Source organism: Ahaetulla prasina, chromosome 1 (genome assembly GCF_028640845.1).
Source record: "Ahaetulla prasina isolate Xishuangbanna chromosome 1, ASM2864084v1, whole genome shotgun sequence".
Taxonomy (NCBI): domain Eukaryota; kingdom Metazoa; phylum Chordata; class Lepidosauria; order Squamata; family Colubridae; genus Ahaetulla; species Ahaetulla prasina.
This window is the reverse complement of record NC_080539.1, coordinates 206,347,660-206,363,405: the sequence shown is the minus strand read 5'-3', so window position 1 is coordinate 206,363,405 and position 15,746 is coordinate 206,347,660. Positions and strand designations below refer to the sequence as shown.

Sequence of the window (15,746 nt, the reverse complement as noted above, 5' to 3'; positions counted from 1 at the left end):
AAACAAAAACAAAATCTCCTTGCATTTTCTCTCATTTTCTACTTGAAGGCCCAATCTGGCTGACTGTCTCTGTAGAAAATAAATTGCTAGTATAGCTTCTATGGTAATTAACTTCTTTCACCTTAAAAAAAACATCACCCCTTTGCTCAATTTGGATGGCAGCTGGTTTAGATTGCCATCACAACTAATTTTATGACCCTGGGGTCTAAAACAAGAGCAACTGAACAAGAGAGCTAAATGAAGAAATAAAATAGATTAAGATATTTCTTCAATAATTAGATTAGAACTATATTTATACAATAATAACAAAAACTACAGGAGGGGAAAAAAGAAAATAATTGTGAATAATGAATATGATATACTTACCATAGGACCTGTTGCACCCATCTGCCCTGATGGACCTGATTCTCCCTATACATTGAGTGGGGGAAAAAATAGTTTATTCAAACTTAGGGACCCACATTTCAGCAACAAAGCAAAAAAAAAATATACACCTTGCAACAATCCCTCATCGTATAATGAAATTAAAATGTAATATACATTACGAATAGAAGTGGGGGTTTTTTTCTGGTGAGACTGGTCTATCAGGGCAATCTGGCCTACCCAAATGTGAGGCGGAGCATACTGCTTCTGCCTTCGCCTTTCAGCCCCAATCCAGGAGCCTTCACAGGCAGTCGCTTTCGCGTTGGATTATTTTTGTGTTGGATTATTTTTGTGTTGGATTTGTCAGTAAAATAGAAATTCTTCCAAATAGAAGATAGTTGGAAATTATTCCAAGTGAAATATCAGATATTTGTGAGGTTTTGTCGTATCATTTTGATGGCTTCTCCTTCTTCTACTGATCCTTCAATGACATCTTCTAATATATCCATGAAATGTATTGTTCAAACTAGACGGCCTTGTGTGAGTGAGGGATTTTTGAGGACAAATTTAAATATCTTAGAAGGGATGGTTCCTTCTTCTCAGGAATTTATTCTATCCCAATTCTTTTCAAATGGAGGATTATATTTTTAAAAGATATCCACTGTTGCCAATGAAAACTTCTTAAAAGCATAGTTATTCCACAGGCAAGACAGCTGTGGACCAGATGAAAATGGCTCGCAATGTTACATCTGGTCCATGAACCATAGGATCAAATGAAGCAAAGTTAGGATGTATTCATTCTGCCAGTATTTCTCAGGTGTGAATTTCATCTAACCTTACAACACTGAGAGCATCCTTGTGTGAGTTTCACTGCAATATTTTTGTCACCTAGCTACAAGCAAACTTTGATGAAACTCTTAACATATAGTTCTTTCTGGCTTTATCTAGATTAATGAAGGCAGTTAAATTAACATAAGGATAAAGTAAATCTATCACACTAAAACTTTCTTCTTCATCAGGAAGAAGCAACAATATGCATGAATTGAGCTTATTTCCATCCATGAAACACCAAAAGTGACAGCAAAAGTGAGTATTTCCTCAATTTTAACCCTCCTAGAAATACTTCTATTGAATAGAACCAATAATGCTCAATATTGTCATTTTGTCTATTGGTAAACATAAAGAACTCAAGGATCCTGCCTGATTGGCTACTTGTTATTTACTTATTTTATTTATTTACAACATCTAGGTAGTTGTCCATCTTTCAACCAACTCTGAATGGCTTCTAGTGAATACTTGTTTTTTCCTCTACCCTTCCTACAGCCTAAGTAAGTAAGTAAACTACATGATAAAACCAGGGTCTCTTTTTTTCGCTCTAAACTGAGCTGCTTGCATGATTTATGCCATTTCTGAATAATAATTATTTTTGACATACTTTTTTGCAAACACATCACGATATGAAGGTTTCCTCCATAACTTCTCTAAAAGTATACAATGCATCTCATAACAAGTTGAAGCAATAGAACAATACTATTTTACTACATGGCAAAAAAAAGTACAAAATTTACCTTAGATCCATGGGCTCCAATTTCACCTTTAGGGCCATCAAGTCCTTTCTCTCCCTGTGATGTAAATATAAATCCACTCAGCAATTGCAGTGGCATATAAATCCGGTAAAAAACAACAGACAAATAATTTTGACACCACATTCACCGAACAAAGTGAAAAAAAGTAGCAAAGATTTTTTTTTTGAAATTGCAAAAGAATACATGTCAACTCTTTCATTAGAAAAGAAGATATATTCACACTTACTCTAGGGCCCTTTAGACCTTGATGACCTGGTGTACCAGGAAAACCTCGAGCTCCCTGAAACAGAATGAGAAAATCCACAATTAAATAATGAAACAAGACACTTCTTTTCAAGTCAGACTACTGTCAAGTCCTCTTTCCTGTCCCCATAGTATAGATCAGATGTGTCAAACTGGCGACCCACAGGCCAGATGCGTTAGGTGCAGGCCATGCCCACCCCAGCTCTGCAAAGACAAAAAATCTTTGTCTTTGTGATGCGATCAAGTTTGACACCCGTGGTATAAATGTTTGTACCACCTATCTATCCACAGATGCAAGTTGCCTAAAGTCATTTATTTATTTATTTATTTATTTATTAAATTTTTATACCGCCCTTCTCCCAAAGGACTCAGGGCGGTGTACAGCCAAGGATAAAACTCAATATATATACAATTAAAACCAGAATTTAAAACAAAGCAAATTACAAAAAAGGCCGACATTAAAATTTAAAAATTTAAAACCCTAAAACAATAAAAACCCAGTTTAAAATAGTAAAACTATTATGCCAGTCCCACTTGAATAAATAAGTGTGTTTTTAGCTGTGTATAGGCTTTGTATATGAGAAAGACATGCAGGGATAAATGCGGTTCTCTCCACATCTTCTTAGTGGCCTCTTAACATAACAATGAGGGGACCGAGTGCCCTAACCATGACATTTTTTAATTATCCAGCACATTTGTGCAGTAAAGAATCTCCTCTATCCCTGGAAGTATGTATGTCAAATTACATACTGGATAATGTACATGAGGAGCATTTAATAAAGGTTTCTTCTTCTTCTTCTTCTTTTGACTATTTGTGGATGACAAGGAAATTCAAAATGGAGACGATAAGGGCAGAATTATTAAGTTCTCAGATGCAAGGGTGCTAATATGTAATCCATCACATTTTAACCTTCAGAATCCTGGAAGTGACACCAATTGAGGAAGGCCAGCCCAATTTATTTATTTTTACTAGGTTCTTTATGAGATGAAAATGGGAAAATATTAAATACCTGGTGCAAGAAGAAGTAACAAATTGAACTATGAGGACTGAGATACACAAACACTGGAAAATAATCACATATGAATACTACAGTTGCATATGCCCTGAATCTAAGAATTATAGAACAATCGAATGATGGGGGAAGATTTGAGGTACTTGGCAAAGGGGAAAAAGAAAGAGGCTTACAGATAAAATAAAGAAGGGAGGCAACCAACTTTAAAAGGTAAATAAACAGGCATTTGTAGAAGCCACAAATTAACATTCTGGCATTAGTATAATGCATACCTGAGCTTTCTACATTACAAAATCTTAGCTTCGGGATACAAAATTATATCCAAATTTCACTGCTTACGCTTAATTAAAAAATAACTTTGAAAAGCTTCAAAGGAAGTAGCAGATGATAATCTCAAAAAAGAGACGGTTTGTGAAATTGCAGAACTTTTTGTACAATATCCTGTGAAAGCCTTTTAGTTCCTACACAGTTGAATGCATTTTCTTCAAGAGTGTGGAAAAAAGTGCCATTTAGTAAGTGGGGATCTCTTCATTCCTGTTAACTGATCAGAAAGCAATTAAAGGCATTATCCAAACTGAAACAGCTTGATTTTAAGTGTCTTAGCTTTTCTGTTCATTTTTCCCCAGGGCAGATCATTCATCAGATATGCTGAGTTCCAAAACTTGCCAGAAACCCAAGTCTATCTTTTACAGGTCTTTGAAATGGCTTGAGATTAATGATTAGACCTTCAAAAATATTTGCATCTTTTAATGTTTACTTATTTGTCCAAGTTTTCAAAGGATTTTGATATCTGAGGTTTTTTTCTTTTAATTTACATTTATTAATAAATAAAATAAATTGTGAAGCACAGCAAGGAAAAAAACTGTGAGTTATCAGGGCCTTGGAGTTTTTATACTTAGCAGTAATATAAGTTGAGTTGTTGCTGTTCTGTAACGTAACAGAATAACAGAGTTGGAAGGGACCTTGGAGATCTTCTAGTCCAACCCTCTGCTCAAGCAGGAAAACCTATACCATTTCAGACAAATGGTTCTTCAATCTCTTCTTAAAAACCTCCAGTGTTGGAACACTCACAACTTCTGGATGCAAGATATTCCAGTGGTTAATTGTTCTCACTGTTGAAAAAATTCTCCTTATTTCTAGGTTGGTTGTCTCTAACCAAGGAGACGACCTATGGTTTCCATCCATTGCTTCTTGTTTTGCCTTCAGGTGCGTTGAAGAATAGGTTGACACACAGACCTTCTTTGATTATATATTGGAACACTGCTATCATGTCATCCCTAGTCTTTTTTTTTTCATTAAACTAGACAATCCCAATTCCAGCAATTGTTCTTTATATGTTTTAGCCTCCAGTCCCCTCATCAACTTTGTTGCCCTTCTCTGCACACTTTTTAGAGTCTCAACATCTTTTCCTATATTGTGGTGACCAAAACTGGATGCAATATTCCAAATCTTACCAAGGCATTATAAAGTGATACTGACACTTCACATGATATTGACTTCATCCCTCTGTTAATGTAGTCTGCATTGGTATTTTTGGCAGCTTCAGCACACTGCTGACTCAATTTTTAAGTGGTTGTCCACTAGGACTCCAAGACTCGTCCAAGTCATTGATGAAGATGTTGAAGAGTACAACCATTTAGATATGAGCCAGCAGTGTGCAGCAGCTGCTAAGAAAGCGAACACAGTTCTGGGCTGCATAAACAAAGGGATAGAATCAAGATCACGTGAAGTGTTAATACCACTTTATAATGCCTTGGTAAGGCCACACTTGGAATATTGCATTCAGTTTTGGTCACCATGATGTAAAAAATATGTTGAGACTCTAGAAAGAGTGCAGAGAAGAGCAACAAAGATGATTAGGGGCCTGGAGACTAAAAAAATATGAAGAACGGTTGCAGGAACTCGGTATGCCTAGTTTAACGAAAAGAAGGACTAGGGGAGACATAATAGCAGTGTTCCAATATCTCAGGGGTTGCCACAAAGAAGAGGGAGTCAAACTATTCTCCAAAGCACCTGAGGGTAGAACAAGAAGCAATGGGTGGAAACTAATTAAGCAGAGAAGCAACTTAGAACTAAGGAGAAATTTCCTGACAGTTAGAACAATTAACCAGTGGAACAACTTGCTTACAGAAGTTGTGAATGCTCCAACACTGGAAATTTTTAGGAAAATGTTGGATAACTATTTGTCTGAAATGGTGTAGGGTTTCCTGCTTAGACAGGGGGTTGGACTAGAAGACCTCCAAGGTCTCTTCCAACTCTGTTATTGTTATTATCCCTCTTGCAATTACTACTATTGAGACAGGTATTACTTATTCTATATATAACAGGAAAGCAGCTTGTATGAAACCTGGGATATTTATGTGAGATTCCTAAATCAACAATACAGAACTGTCTGCACAACAGTATGGGCATCCTGACTGATTTTTAAGGCCAATTTTAAGCATTTCTCATTCAATTCTGAAATTTAAATGCACAAAACAATGAGAGAAAATGTGCCACTGTGGTTTTGCCTGATTAGTCAGGAAATATACATCTTTATAATCAATAAAGCTTTGGAATTTGTCCTGTCTATTATGCACAGTTCTTTAAGTTTTCTTGGAAAACAAATCATTTCTGAACCAGCAATCTAAAACCTTTATATCATAGGGTTCTTTCAAAAGTGCTACTGTATTGTATTTCACGGGACAACAAATCATATATTTACTTTGAATGGAAGAGAATATAATTTTGCATTGACTGTTCAATGAGAATAAAGATAGGAGTTTCCTGACCAAATTGGCAAAGTGACACCTAGTAGCCATTTTTCTACAGGTTTGTTCTGAAATTTTTGTTGTTTTGTTTCGTGTTTTTGTTTTTTGGAATCTACTAACAAATATTTTTCTGGAATTTTGTTTAATGATAATACTTAGTATGATAAGCTTTTTTTTTCCATGCTGATCAGAAATCATCAATATAACTATTGACCCTCTTCACGGAGGATAGAGGAGACAGAGAAAACTTCTGGCTCATCCTGAGATAATTACAGGTAGACCACAATTGAGCCCAACATTTCTGTTGTTAAGTGAAACATTTATTAAGTGGGTTTTGGCCCCTTTTATGACCTTTCTTGCCACAGTTGTTAAGTTAGCAACATGGTTGCTAAGTGAATCTGGCTTCCCCATTGACTTTGCTTGTGAGAAGGTCACAAAAGGAGATCACATGACCCTGGGACAGTGCAATGGTCATAAATATGAGTCAGTTGCCAAGCATCCGAATTTTGATCATATGACCATGGGGATGCTGCAATGGACGTAAGAGTGAAAAATGGCCATAAGTTCCTTTTTTCAATGCCATTGTAACTTTGAACACTCACTAAATGAACTGTTGTAAGTCAAAGACTACCTGTATAAGTCCTGTACTATCTAGCAACTATGACACGTATCAATACTATCCATATGAAAATTCTTTGTCTATTTAGATGCATTTCCTGAGTGCATTGCATTAACATTCAGTTTGCAACTGAAACTGTATGGATATGGATGGATATATCTTTTGATGTTTCACATGTGGTTTTTCACATTTAAGACCATTAGTCAAGAAATATAGGTGAATATTTTTTTTCATTCTTATCTTTTATCCCCAGCTCTCCTTCCTATGCTACAATATAGTTTCCAAAGATAAAATCTCTTGCACGTTCTAAAAACCAGGTAAGTTTAAGAAATTAAGCTAACAGGATACAGGCCTTTTATTTATTTATTTTCCTTGTTTCAAAAAGGTACACCTCTTGATGACACATATACATTGTGTAAGTGCATTCTAGGATCCTTTACAAATTTTATTCCAAATTTAAATGCATGGTTTGTTCAGAAGAACAGCTAATTGTACATACTGGAGATCCTGGAAATCCAACTTCCCCAGGTTGTCCTGGTCTGCCAGATTCACCCTAAAAGAACAAAATAATAAAGTCATAAAACCACAAAATAAAACCAGTGGTTGATCTCATTAGGTTGCTGCTGCCAAGAAGGGAGGGAGTTGGTTACATGTTGTGGTTTTTAAGTCACCTGGAATCACCTTAGGTGAGTTAGGCATCCTAAAATTTGTTTAGTAAATAAATATAGTGTTCTAATATCTTGCACAACAGTGAGTTTCTTTTCTCTGAAATATGTTATTGTCATTCAGGCTGAAGGCATGAGAAACTCTTGAAAGTTTATTTCATTTGCTACCAACCTGCCTTCCATTGTGGACCTATATACTGCATGAGTCAAAAAGAGGGCTGTGAAAATATTTACAGACCCCTCACATCCTGGACATAAACTGTTTCAACTCCTACCCTCAAAACAACATTATAGAGCACTGGACACCAGAACAACTAGACACAAGAACAATTTTTTCCCAAATGCTATCACTCTGCTAAACAAATAATTCTCTCAACACTGTCAAACTATTTACTAAGTCTGCATTACTATTAATCTTGTCATTATTCGCATCACCCCTCTCCTTCCACTTATGACTGTATGTCTGTAAGATTGTTGCTTGTATCCTTATGATTTATATTGATATTGTCTCCTGATTGTTTATTTGTACCCTATGACTATCATTAAGTGTTGTATCTTAGAATTCTTGACTAACGTATCTTTTCTTTTCTTTTATGTACACTGAGAGTGTAAGACAGATTCCTTGTGTGTCCAATCACACTTGGCCAATAAAAAATTCTATTCTATTCTATTCTTCAAAAAGAATGCATTTTGAAGATTGTACCAATATTTTCAAAAATAAATATAAATATGTGTAACTATTACCAACCAAGGTTTTTGTTAACCCACATGTAATACTATAGTCATTTATAATAAGTGTACCTCTCTTTTTTTGAAATTGCCACATCAGCAATAGCAGGTAAGTCAAGGTTCCAAGAGACAATGAAGTTCTATTAGAATGTAGCAATTATTCTACTAATGAAGGCTGCCTCACTATGCAGCTGTTGATTGTGGTAAAAACTAACAGCAGATTATGCTTCATAGTACTATATAATATAGAGAGAATAGCAGGAAATAAATATGGACATTATGTTTTATACAAAAGTGACTTTGCACCCCCAGGAATGTCTTCAATTGTCATAAAACACAATTTTGTTTTATTGAAAACCCACTATCTATAATAATCTTCTGTGCCACAGTACCACATTATACCAGAGTTTAATAGCTTTCAGAGTTGAGTCACAATGGATTGTGAGGAATGGCTCAAAATCAGGCATCTTGTCATGCAGGAGCAGATGCACTTTTCACTAATACAAAATTTGTGTTGGCTCAAACCCACGGTATTCATGTAACTAAGGATAAGTCAATATTCCATATTTTAATGGACCATTGCATACGTGTGAAAATGGTTGTAGCATTATTTAGCCACTAATGTCAGTGATCAGTATAAAATAAAATAAAAATGATTTCCTCCCCATTTAGGCAGGGAATATTTAGTATTGAAAATGTTCAATTTAGTACTAAAACTAGATCAAAATTTATTGCATCACATTATTATATGGTTGACTATGCCACCTTTCCTCAATCTAATATTATCTGGACATCTTAGGAACAAATTCCCAGAATTCTGAGCCCGCATAAGTTGAATCTCAACATACATGGAGATTAGCAGGTGAAGGAAGGGGATATTTTTTTTAACATAAATGCTTACCTTATTATTAAAACAGAGAAGTGGAAAACAAAATTTCATTTAGGGCAGGGGTCTCCAGCCTTGGCAATTTTAAGACTTGTGGCTGAGGAACTCTGGGAGTTAAAGTCCACAAGTCTTAAAGTAGCCAAGGTTGGAGACCCCTGATTGCTGCTCCCCTCTAGAAGTGCTCCCCTCTAGAATTTCCTGACTTAAAGAAGTTTCTTTTGCTAGTGGTTTAAGATCCTTTCAACAGATGGAACAGAATCTTATTTTACAAAAAAATGTTTTATGGGTGACAGTTGCCTTGACATAAGCTTCCTTGCTCTGCTAAATAAACATTTCTGATTTTAAGAATTTTTTCTGATGATTATTATGTAACGTGCCTAGCAACATACTGTTGGGAAATCTATTTTAAAACTTACATCTTCACCAGGCTTTCCTGGAGGACCTTCTGGGCCACGAACACCAGGTGAACCCTAGTAGATACACATTTATAATACATTAAGAAGTTAAACGACATTTTAAAATGCTTAATGCAAATAAATAAATAAAAATACAACACAAAATTAAGCAATCAAAATTGTATACAGCTATTTTGATAAGAAATTTGTGCCCCAGACTGATCAACATAACTTCTGAAAAAATTGTGACATACCACAACTTATAAAGTTCTATTATACTACTTTCCCACCACTAGGTAGTATAATTGACCTTACCATGGCTCCTGGGTCACCAACTTCACCTGGAGCACCTGGGGGCCCAATAGGACCCTAAAACATAGATAGATAGATAGATAGATAGATAGATAGATAGATAGATAGATAGATAGATAGATAGATAGATAGATGCACATATATTAGTAATGAGGCAAATCAGGACAATGATGTAGCCTATCAATTAATGAAAACAATCCACAAAAATAAATGTAATATGTTATAAGAATTAAGATAGCCTAGGTCCAGAAGTGATTTTCCATAATCCTATTTTCTTAATTTATAATTTTGTAAAAATAATTTCATTCTTTTATCATCTCTGGAGACTGTGAAACAAAATAAACTGAAGTTTAACCCAACCAAAACTAGTTAACTTTTGTTCAAGTTTCTTTGAGGTTTTCAGTCATGACTCTTGATAGAATAGCTCTACCCCTGAAAAAGCAGTTCATTGGGAAATTTTCTGAGATTCCTGGCAAATGGTCAGTTTAGAGGCTGTGGCTGGTTGGTTGGGGGTGAGGAAGATTGTTCTGCTCCAGCTCTATCTGGAATTCAAGGAGGACTAATGCCCTCAGTATTTACTTGTCTGGACTAGACTTCCACAATGTGCTCTACATGGGGCTTCAAAAACTTCCTGGAAGTTTCAATTGGTCCTGAATGCAACATTCCAATTGTTAGCTGGTAAAGGTTGACATGAGATTGTGACACCTATTTTCTAAACCCTAACTCTCTGCTGACCCCTTCCCATATCCCTCTTAATGGGCTGGATTTGACTTTTAAAAGGCAAATGGCTTGGCACCAAGGTCCTAATGGCTTTTTCTTCTCCAACCGGTTTCAACCTGTTCAACTGATGTACCTAAAGAGAGCCTCCTTTCTATGACATGAGGAGGCAGAGGCATATAGGTGCTGCTGTTGCTGTGCCTGTGTTTCGGAATAGCCTCCTTCCAGAAGTTTGATCAGCTTCTCCTTTGTTGGTTTTCTTCAAGTTATTAAAAAGTGAATTGTTACAGGGAGCATTTAGGGAATGAAATCTCACTAGCAACTATTTGGTCCTGGACCTATATTCATTTTCTGACTAATTATATTCATTTTCTTTTCATCCATCCATCCATCCAGTCATTCACTCTTGTATGGCCATCCATCTCACCAGGTAATTCTGGGCAGCAAGCAATTTTTTTAAAAAAATAAAAACAATGACAATAATGCAAAAATTAAAATACATAAGAGGAGAAAGGTGCGTTGCTATGTTTAAAGTTTTTGAGCTATTTGTAAAAAGAAAAGCATAAACAAACAAACAAACAAACGAATGAATAAATGCAAGACTACACCTCACATGACAAATGGTTAAATTAAACAAGAAACGGTCCCTGCACAGACTTGTGTTTTTACTGTGTATTATAGATGTTTTATTGTGTTAATTGTAACTTGGTATTTAATTTGTTTTGCTTTTATTTTTGTCTTGCTTGCAGAGCTAAAGGGTCTCTAAGAGTGCAGCAGATATAAATAAATACATAAAGAGGGCAGACACAAGCCAGGAGGGTAAATAATGAAAAATGTGTGATAATATTATTCAAATTTTGTGACTTACTGTATGTACTTGGGTCACATATCATAACATCAGTATTCAATTTTGGTATCATTACTGTATACTATGAATGCCATTGATGGTATGATATATATATTAGTTAGAAAAATTAGAACAAGGGGCAAACCTGTAACTCACCATCCCTTCTGCAGTAACTTGTCATGCAAGCTTTATGGAAATTAAACTTTCTATTTGCAGTGCTTCCCCTAAGTAGAGATACGAACTACTATACCTCTGCTTTAGAGCAAGAGTTGTGAGTACATCTGTTTCAAGATAAACTATGGATAATATTAACTGTGGTTTGATTCCTGAAAGTAGCCATCTTAAACCTACATTGTGAGTTATAAAGCTGGTTTATTTCAACAACTTTTAAGATAAGTCATGCATATAACTTAAACTGTGAAGAAGAATTAAAATGTAGACAAATGATTTCAGGCACCACCTTGTAAAATGAGGAGACATGGAACATATAAACTCAAAATTATTCCCTAATGGTAAATATAATTCAGCCTATTCGAATATGGCATCATCAAACACCTCTGCTTTAACTTCTATAACCCTGTATGTTTGGAGGGCATCAAATATAGTCGGTATATTATAATTTTTTGAAACAAGCTACTTACTTGTTTCCCATGATTACCTGGAGCTCCTCTTGGACCCACAGGACCCTAGGAAGAAGGACATATTTATTTATTTATTTATTATTTACATTTCTATACCGCCCTTCTCCGAAGACTCATATAAGCTTATTAATCAAATAATAATGAGAACTAGTGCAGAAAAGCAACGGTAGGCATCACGTTGTCAAAAGGAGTTTAAAAAGACAAAATGCAAAGAAAATTATGAAAACAATATTATAATTGTTAAAATATATGCCAAGAAATTCAGTAGAGAGATTGCAGCCTCAGGCGAAACAACTACTCTATATATTTCAGTAACTAACAACTTCTGATTCCGCCTTTAGTCCCAAAGAAGAAAAGAACAGACACCTCCCAAAAATACAATAATATTAAAGCTTGCTTATGAACATAAACATTGCCATAAAAGAACATTTTGATACCAATTATCTTTCACTTTCTCTCATACAAAGCACATTCAAGTCGCCTGAATAAAAATAAACATCGTTTGTTATCATCCTGCGTTATAATCTCTCTTACTATTCTCCAGTTGATTAAATTTATTTAATTCCAATAGTCAGCATCTAGTCCCATGACAGTGAACCTATGGCACATGTGCCAGAGGTGGCACGCAGAGCCTTCTCTGCTGGCACGCGCGCCATAACCCCAGGTCAGATCTCCATGTCGTTTCTTTCGTGAGCTTCTGTTTTCCTACAAACAACAAAACAGAAGCTCACGAAAGAAAAAGATCTTACCTCTTGCCGCATTGCCGGTGTTGGGATGCCCTGCCTCCCGTTGGCCAGCTGGTCTTCAGGCCTGTGCTGCGCAGGTCTGTGTATGTGCATGCAAGGACACGCGTACGCACACATTCGTGCATGTCCATGCATGTGCACACATGTCCACGCATGTACATGTTCAAACATGTCCTTGCATGTGTACATTCAGCGCATGCGCGCACCTTTCAGTTTGGGCATGCATGCGCGCATAGTTTGGGCACTCGGTGTCTAAAAGGTTCGCCATCACTGATCTAGTCTACTATTACTATTACGTTTAATATTTTCTTGTTTCACAAATTTCATTCATTATTGAGTATAGAATCTAAAAACAGCAACATGGTTTTTTCCACCTAAAATACCTGAACCTTTATAGTGCCAGCAAATACATCTACAATTTCTTTCTTAGATCTGGATTTACATATCCAACAAACAAAAGGTTAAATATTTGCCCTGTGTCATTTCTAATCATGATATAAGGCAAAGCTCAACTGGGTTGTTAACATTTAGAGATTCTTGAGATTTTATGCAGTTCATACTTAAAGGGAGTCAACCTGACTCTTATTTCTTAAAATAATGTTTAAAAATATGTATATCCTTTTAATTAGGCAACTTTTGTGATAAGGTGCTTTTATATTACTAACAACATACTTTACTATTAAAATTATATTGTATATGCATATTTGTATATGTGTTTTACAGTTTCATACTGAAATGGGCTCTTAAAAAGATACAAGTGAATTGGACTAGAATGAACATTAACTCCTTGATTCATCTCAAAGGTGGACAGTCTACAGCCAGGTGGTTAAAACTTAATTGTTCTCAAATAGCAAAAGGTAATGGGATTTTACCTTGAAAAATTGGCATAAAGTTTTCCAAATTTTCCTTCAAAATGTTCTCAAAGTTGCTTCTTCATGGGCAAAAATTGATTTTATAAAAAATGTGCAACCCCTTGATTAGAAAACATTGTCCACCTTTCATTTTTCTAGAATTCACTAGATATTTAGTCTTTTGTCTTTAGTCTTTTGGCCTATAAATTCTGACTTTAAATTTCAATCTCAACATCTAAATCTATGAAAGCTGCTGCAATGGGAAGAGCAAGCATAATCCATTTACCACACATAGAGCACAGAATAATGGCACTTTACTTTACAGAATGAAAAGTTCAGAAAAGCATTCAGAAAAGTCTGAAATGGTGTAGGGTTTCCTGCCTGGGCAGGGGGTTGGACTAGAAGACCTCCAAGATCCCTTCCAACTCTGATATTATTATTATTATTATTATTATTATTATTATTATTATTATTATTATTATTATTATTATTATTATTTAACAGGATAACAGAATATCAGAGTTGGAAGGGACCTTGGAGGTCTTCTAGCCCAATTCCCTGCCCAAGCAGGAGGACCCTATACTGTTCCAATCCAAACTGGCTATCCAATCTCTTCTTAAAAGTCTCCAGTGATGGAGCATCACAACTTTGGAAGACAAGGCATTCCACTAGTTAATTGTTCTCACCATTAGGAAATTTCTCTTAGTTCTAGGTTGCTTCTGTTCTTGATTAGTTTCCATCCATTGTTTCTTGTCTTGCCTACTGGTGCTTTGGAAAATAAACTGACCCCCTCTTCTTTGTGGCAGCCTCTCAAATATTAGAACATTACTATCATGTCACCCCTTAGTCCTGAATAAAATATTAATTCCTTTTCAGAAAGAAATATTAATTCCTTTTCAATAAATATTTAAAAATATCCTGAGGACCATAGAAGAATAGGGTGGCATTACATAGAGCTAGACAACATATCACCCCAGAATTTACTTTTTGCTCTCTGCTCTAGTCCAAAATTTACATTTTGATCTATGGTCTAGTCTTATCCATATATATATGCAACGCCCACGATCCCTGGCTATTGGCCATTATTTGTGAGAAACAATGGCAATTAGAGTCAACATTACCTTGAGAATAATTTATCTTCTCACGTTTCACAGAGCAGATTTATCAAAATATGTCTATTAAAAAGCATCCTACAAGAAGAATTGTGGCCATTTGGGGTGCAAAACTATAACAACTGAGAATATACTTCGAACTTGCTTTACCAATATACATAGTATCTATAACACGCCACTGTTCATAGAATTCCCAGATCACCTCAGGCATTTTATACATCTCTCCTATTGTTTGACAAGTGCTCTACCACAATGTATGTTGGGATGCACTGTGAACAGAATTTAGTTCCACCTTCATTTTTTTTCAGTGTTTATTTCATATACATTTCATTCATTCATTAATCAATTCATATCCTTACCACTGGACCAGGCATCATCATATGTGCAAAGGCCTCGTCTTGTCCTGCCATCTGAGATGTAAATGGCTGTAAACATAAGAAGGTCCGTTATTCGAAAAATCTATGAAAGGTATTTTTTCTGCCATCATCAGAGAATTGCAATGATGAATTCAAAAGTGATTGAATTGTGTAGTCACGTTCATTTGTGGGCCTCATCTTTATAAACATGAGGAAAAATACGTTTCACCTTCTTTGAGGCTTATTAATGTATTTACAAATAAATAAACACTACATGCTGTTAAAATTTTATTCTTTAAAAAAAGTAGCTTTAAATTATGGAAGAAAAAAGAGAAGTGTCCCAATGTCATGACTGAATAGGGAAATTCTTGTTCATATCTATCACTTTTATCTCCTCATTATTTCAATCAAGTTCAGCTGTGTAACTATGTTTAGTATAACGTTTGAGTATTATATCGCAAATTGATAAATATTTGCCAGTCAAGGACCACACTTCTATAGAGATATTTTAGCTTCAGGGCAGAGTAACAATTATGAAGAGCCAAGGGCACATTAGCCAAAATGTTTCATTGTATTGTGTTTTTGCTATTTAAGAACAGCTTTAAACCTAAAATGTACCAAAAAACGTTTGTTACATTTCTCTGTGGTTTGGAACCTCATTCAGATTGTTGGCTATGACATGTCATTCTAGCTATTAAATTATTTTTATCAACCCATTTCAAGAGTCCTTGGAGACAAACACAAATTTTGTTACAGTTGAATATATATTTGCTTTATGTTTTTTCTTAAGGATTGATTTCCAAAGTTCAGTAATCATTTGAATTCAGCTCTGAATTTTCCATAGTACAGAATACTTTTGTTTCCAAGGTAAAAAGGTAAAGGTTCCCCTCTCACATATGTGCTAGTCGTTCCCAA

At 35.3% G+C, this 15,746-nt stretch overlaps 1 protein-coding gene and 1 long non-coding RNA gene across 3 annotated transcripts in view; one reads left to right on the top strand and one right to left on the bottom strand.

Moving 5' to 3' along the window:
- COL5A2 (collagen type V alpha 2 chain) overlaps nucleotides 1-15,746 on the bottom strand; it is a 201,578-nt gene that overhangs the window by 60,832 nt on the left and 125,000 nt on the right. Inside the window, exons 8-15 of the mRNA XM_058188949.1 lie at nucleotides 14,835-14,900; nucleotides 11,767-11,811; nucleotides 9,565-9,618; nucleotides 9,271-9,324; nucleotides 7,074-7,127; nucleotides 2,176-2,229; nucleotides 1,932-1,985; nucleotides 367-411 (exon numbers count right to left, since the gene is read on the bottom strand). Of these exons, the coding sequence (XP_058044932.1) occupies nucleotides 367-411; nucleotides 1,932-1,985; nucleotides 2,176-2,229; nucleotides 7,074-7,127; nucleotides 9,271-9,324; nucleotides 9,565-9,618; nucleotides 11,767-11,811; nucleotides 14,835-14,900 (426 nt within the window). The remainder of the gene's footprint in view (nucleotides 1-366; nucleotides 412-1,931; nucleotides 1,986-2,175; nucleotides 2,230-7,073; nucleotides 7,128-9,270; nucleotides 9,325-9,564; nucleotides 9,619-11,766; nucleotides 11,812-14,834; nucleotides 14,901-15,746) is intronic.
- Nucleotides 1,390-7,063, top strand: LOC131201220 (uncharacterized). 2 transcript variants are annotated; one of them, XR_009155804.1, is made up of 4 exons: nucleotides 1,390-1,449; nucleotides 1,613-1,691; nucleotides 6,147-6,230; nucleotides 6,828-7,063. It is a non-coding gene; the product is annotated as an uncharacterized LOC131201220 (long non-coding RNA). The 2 variants fall into 2 exon arrangements; XR_009155803.1 differs by having other exon boundaries at nucleotides 6,147-7,063.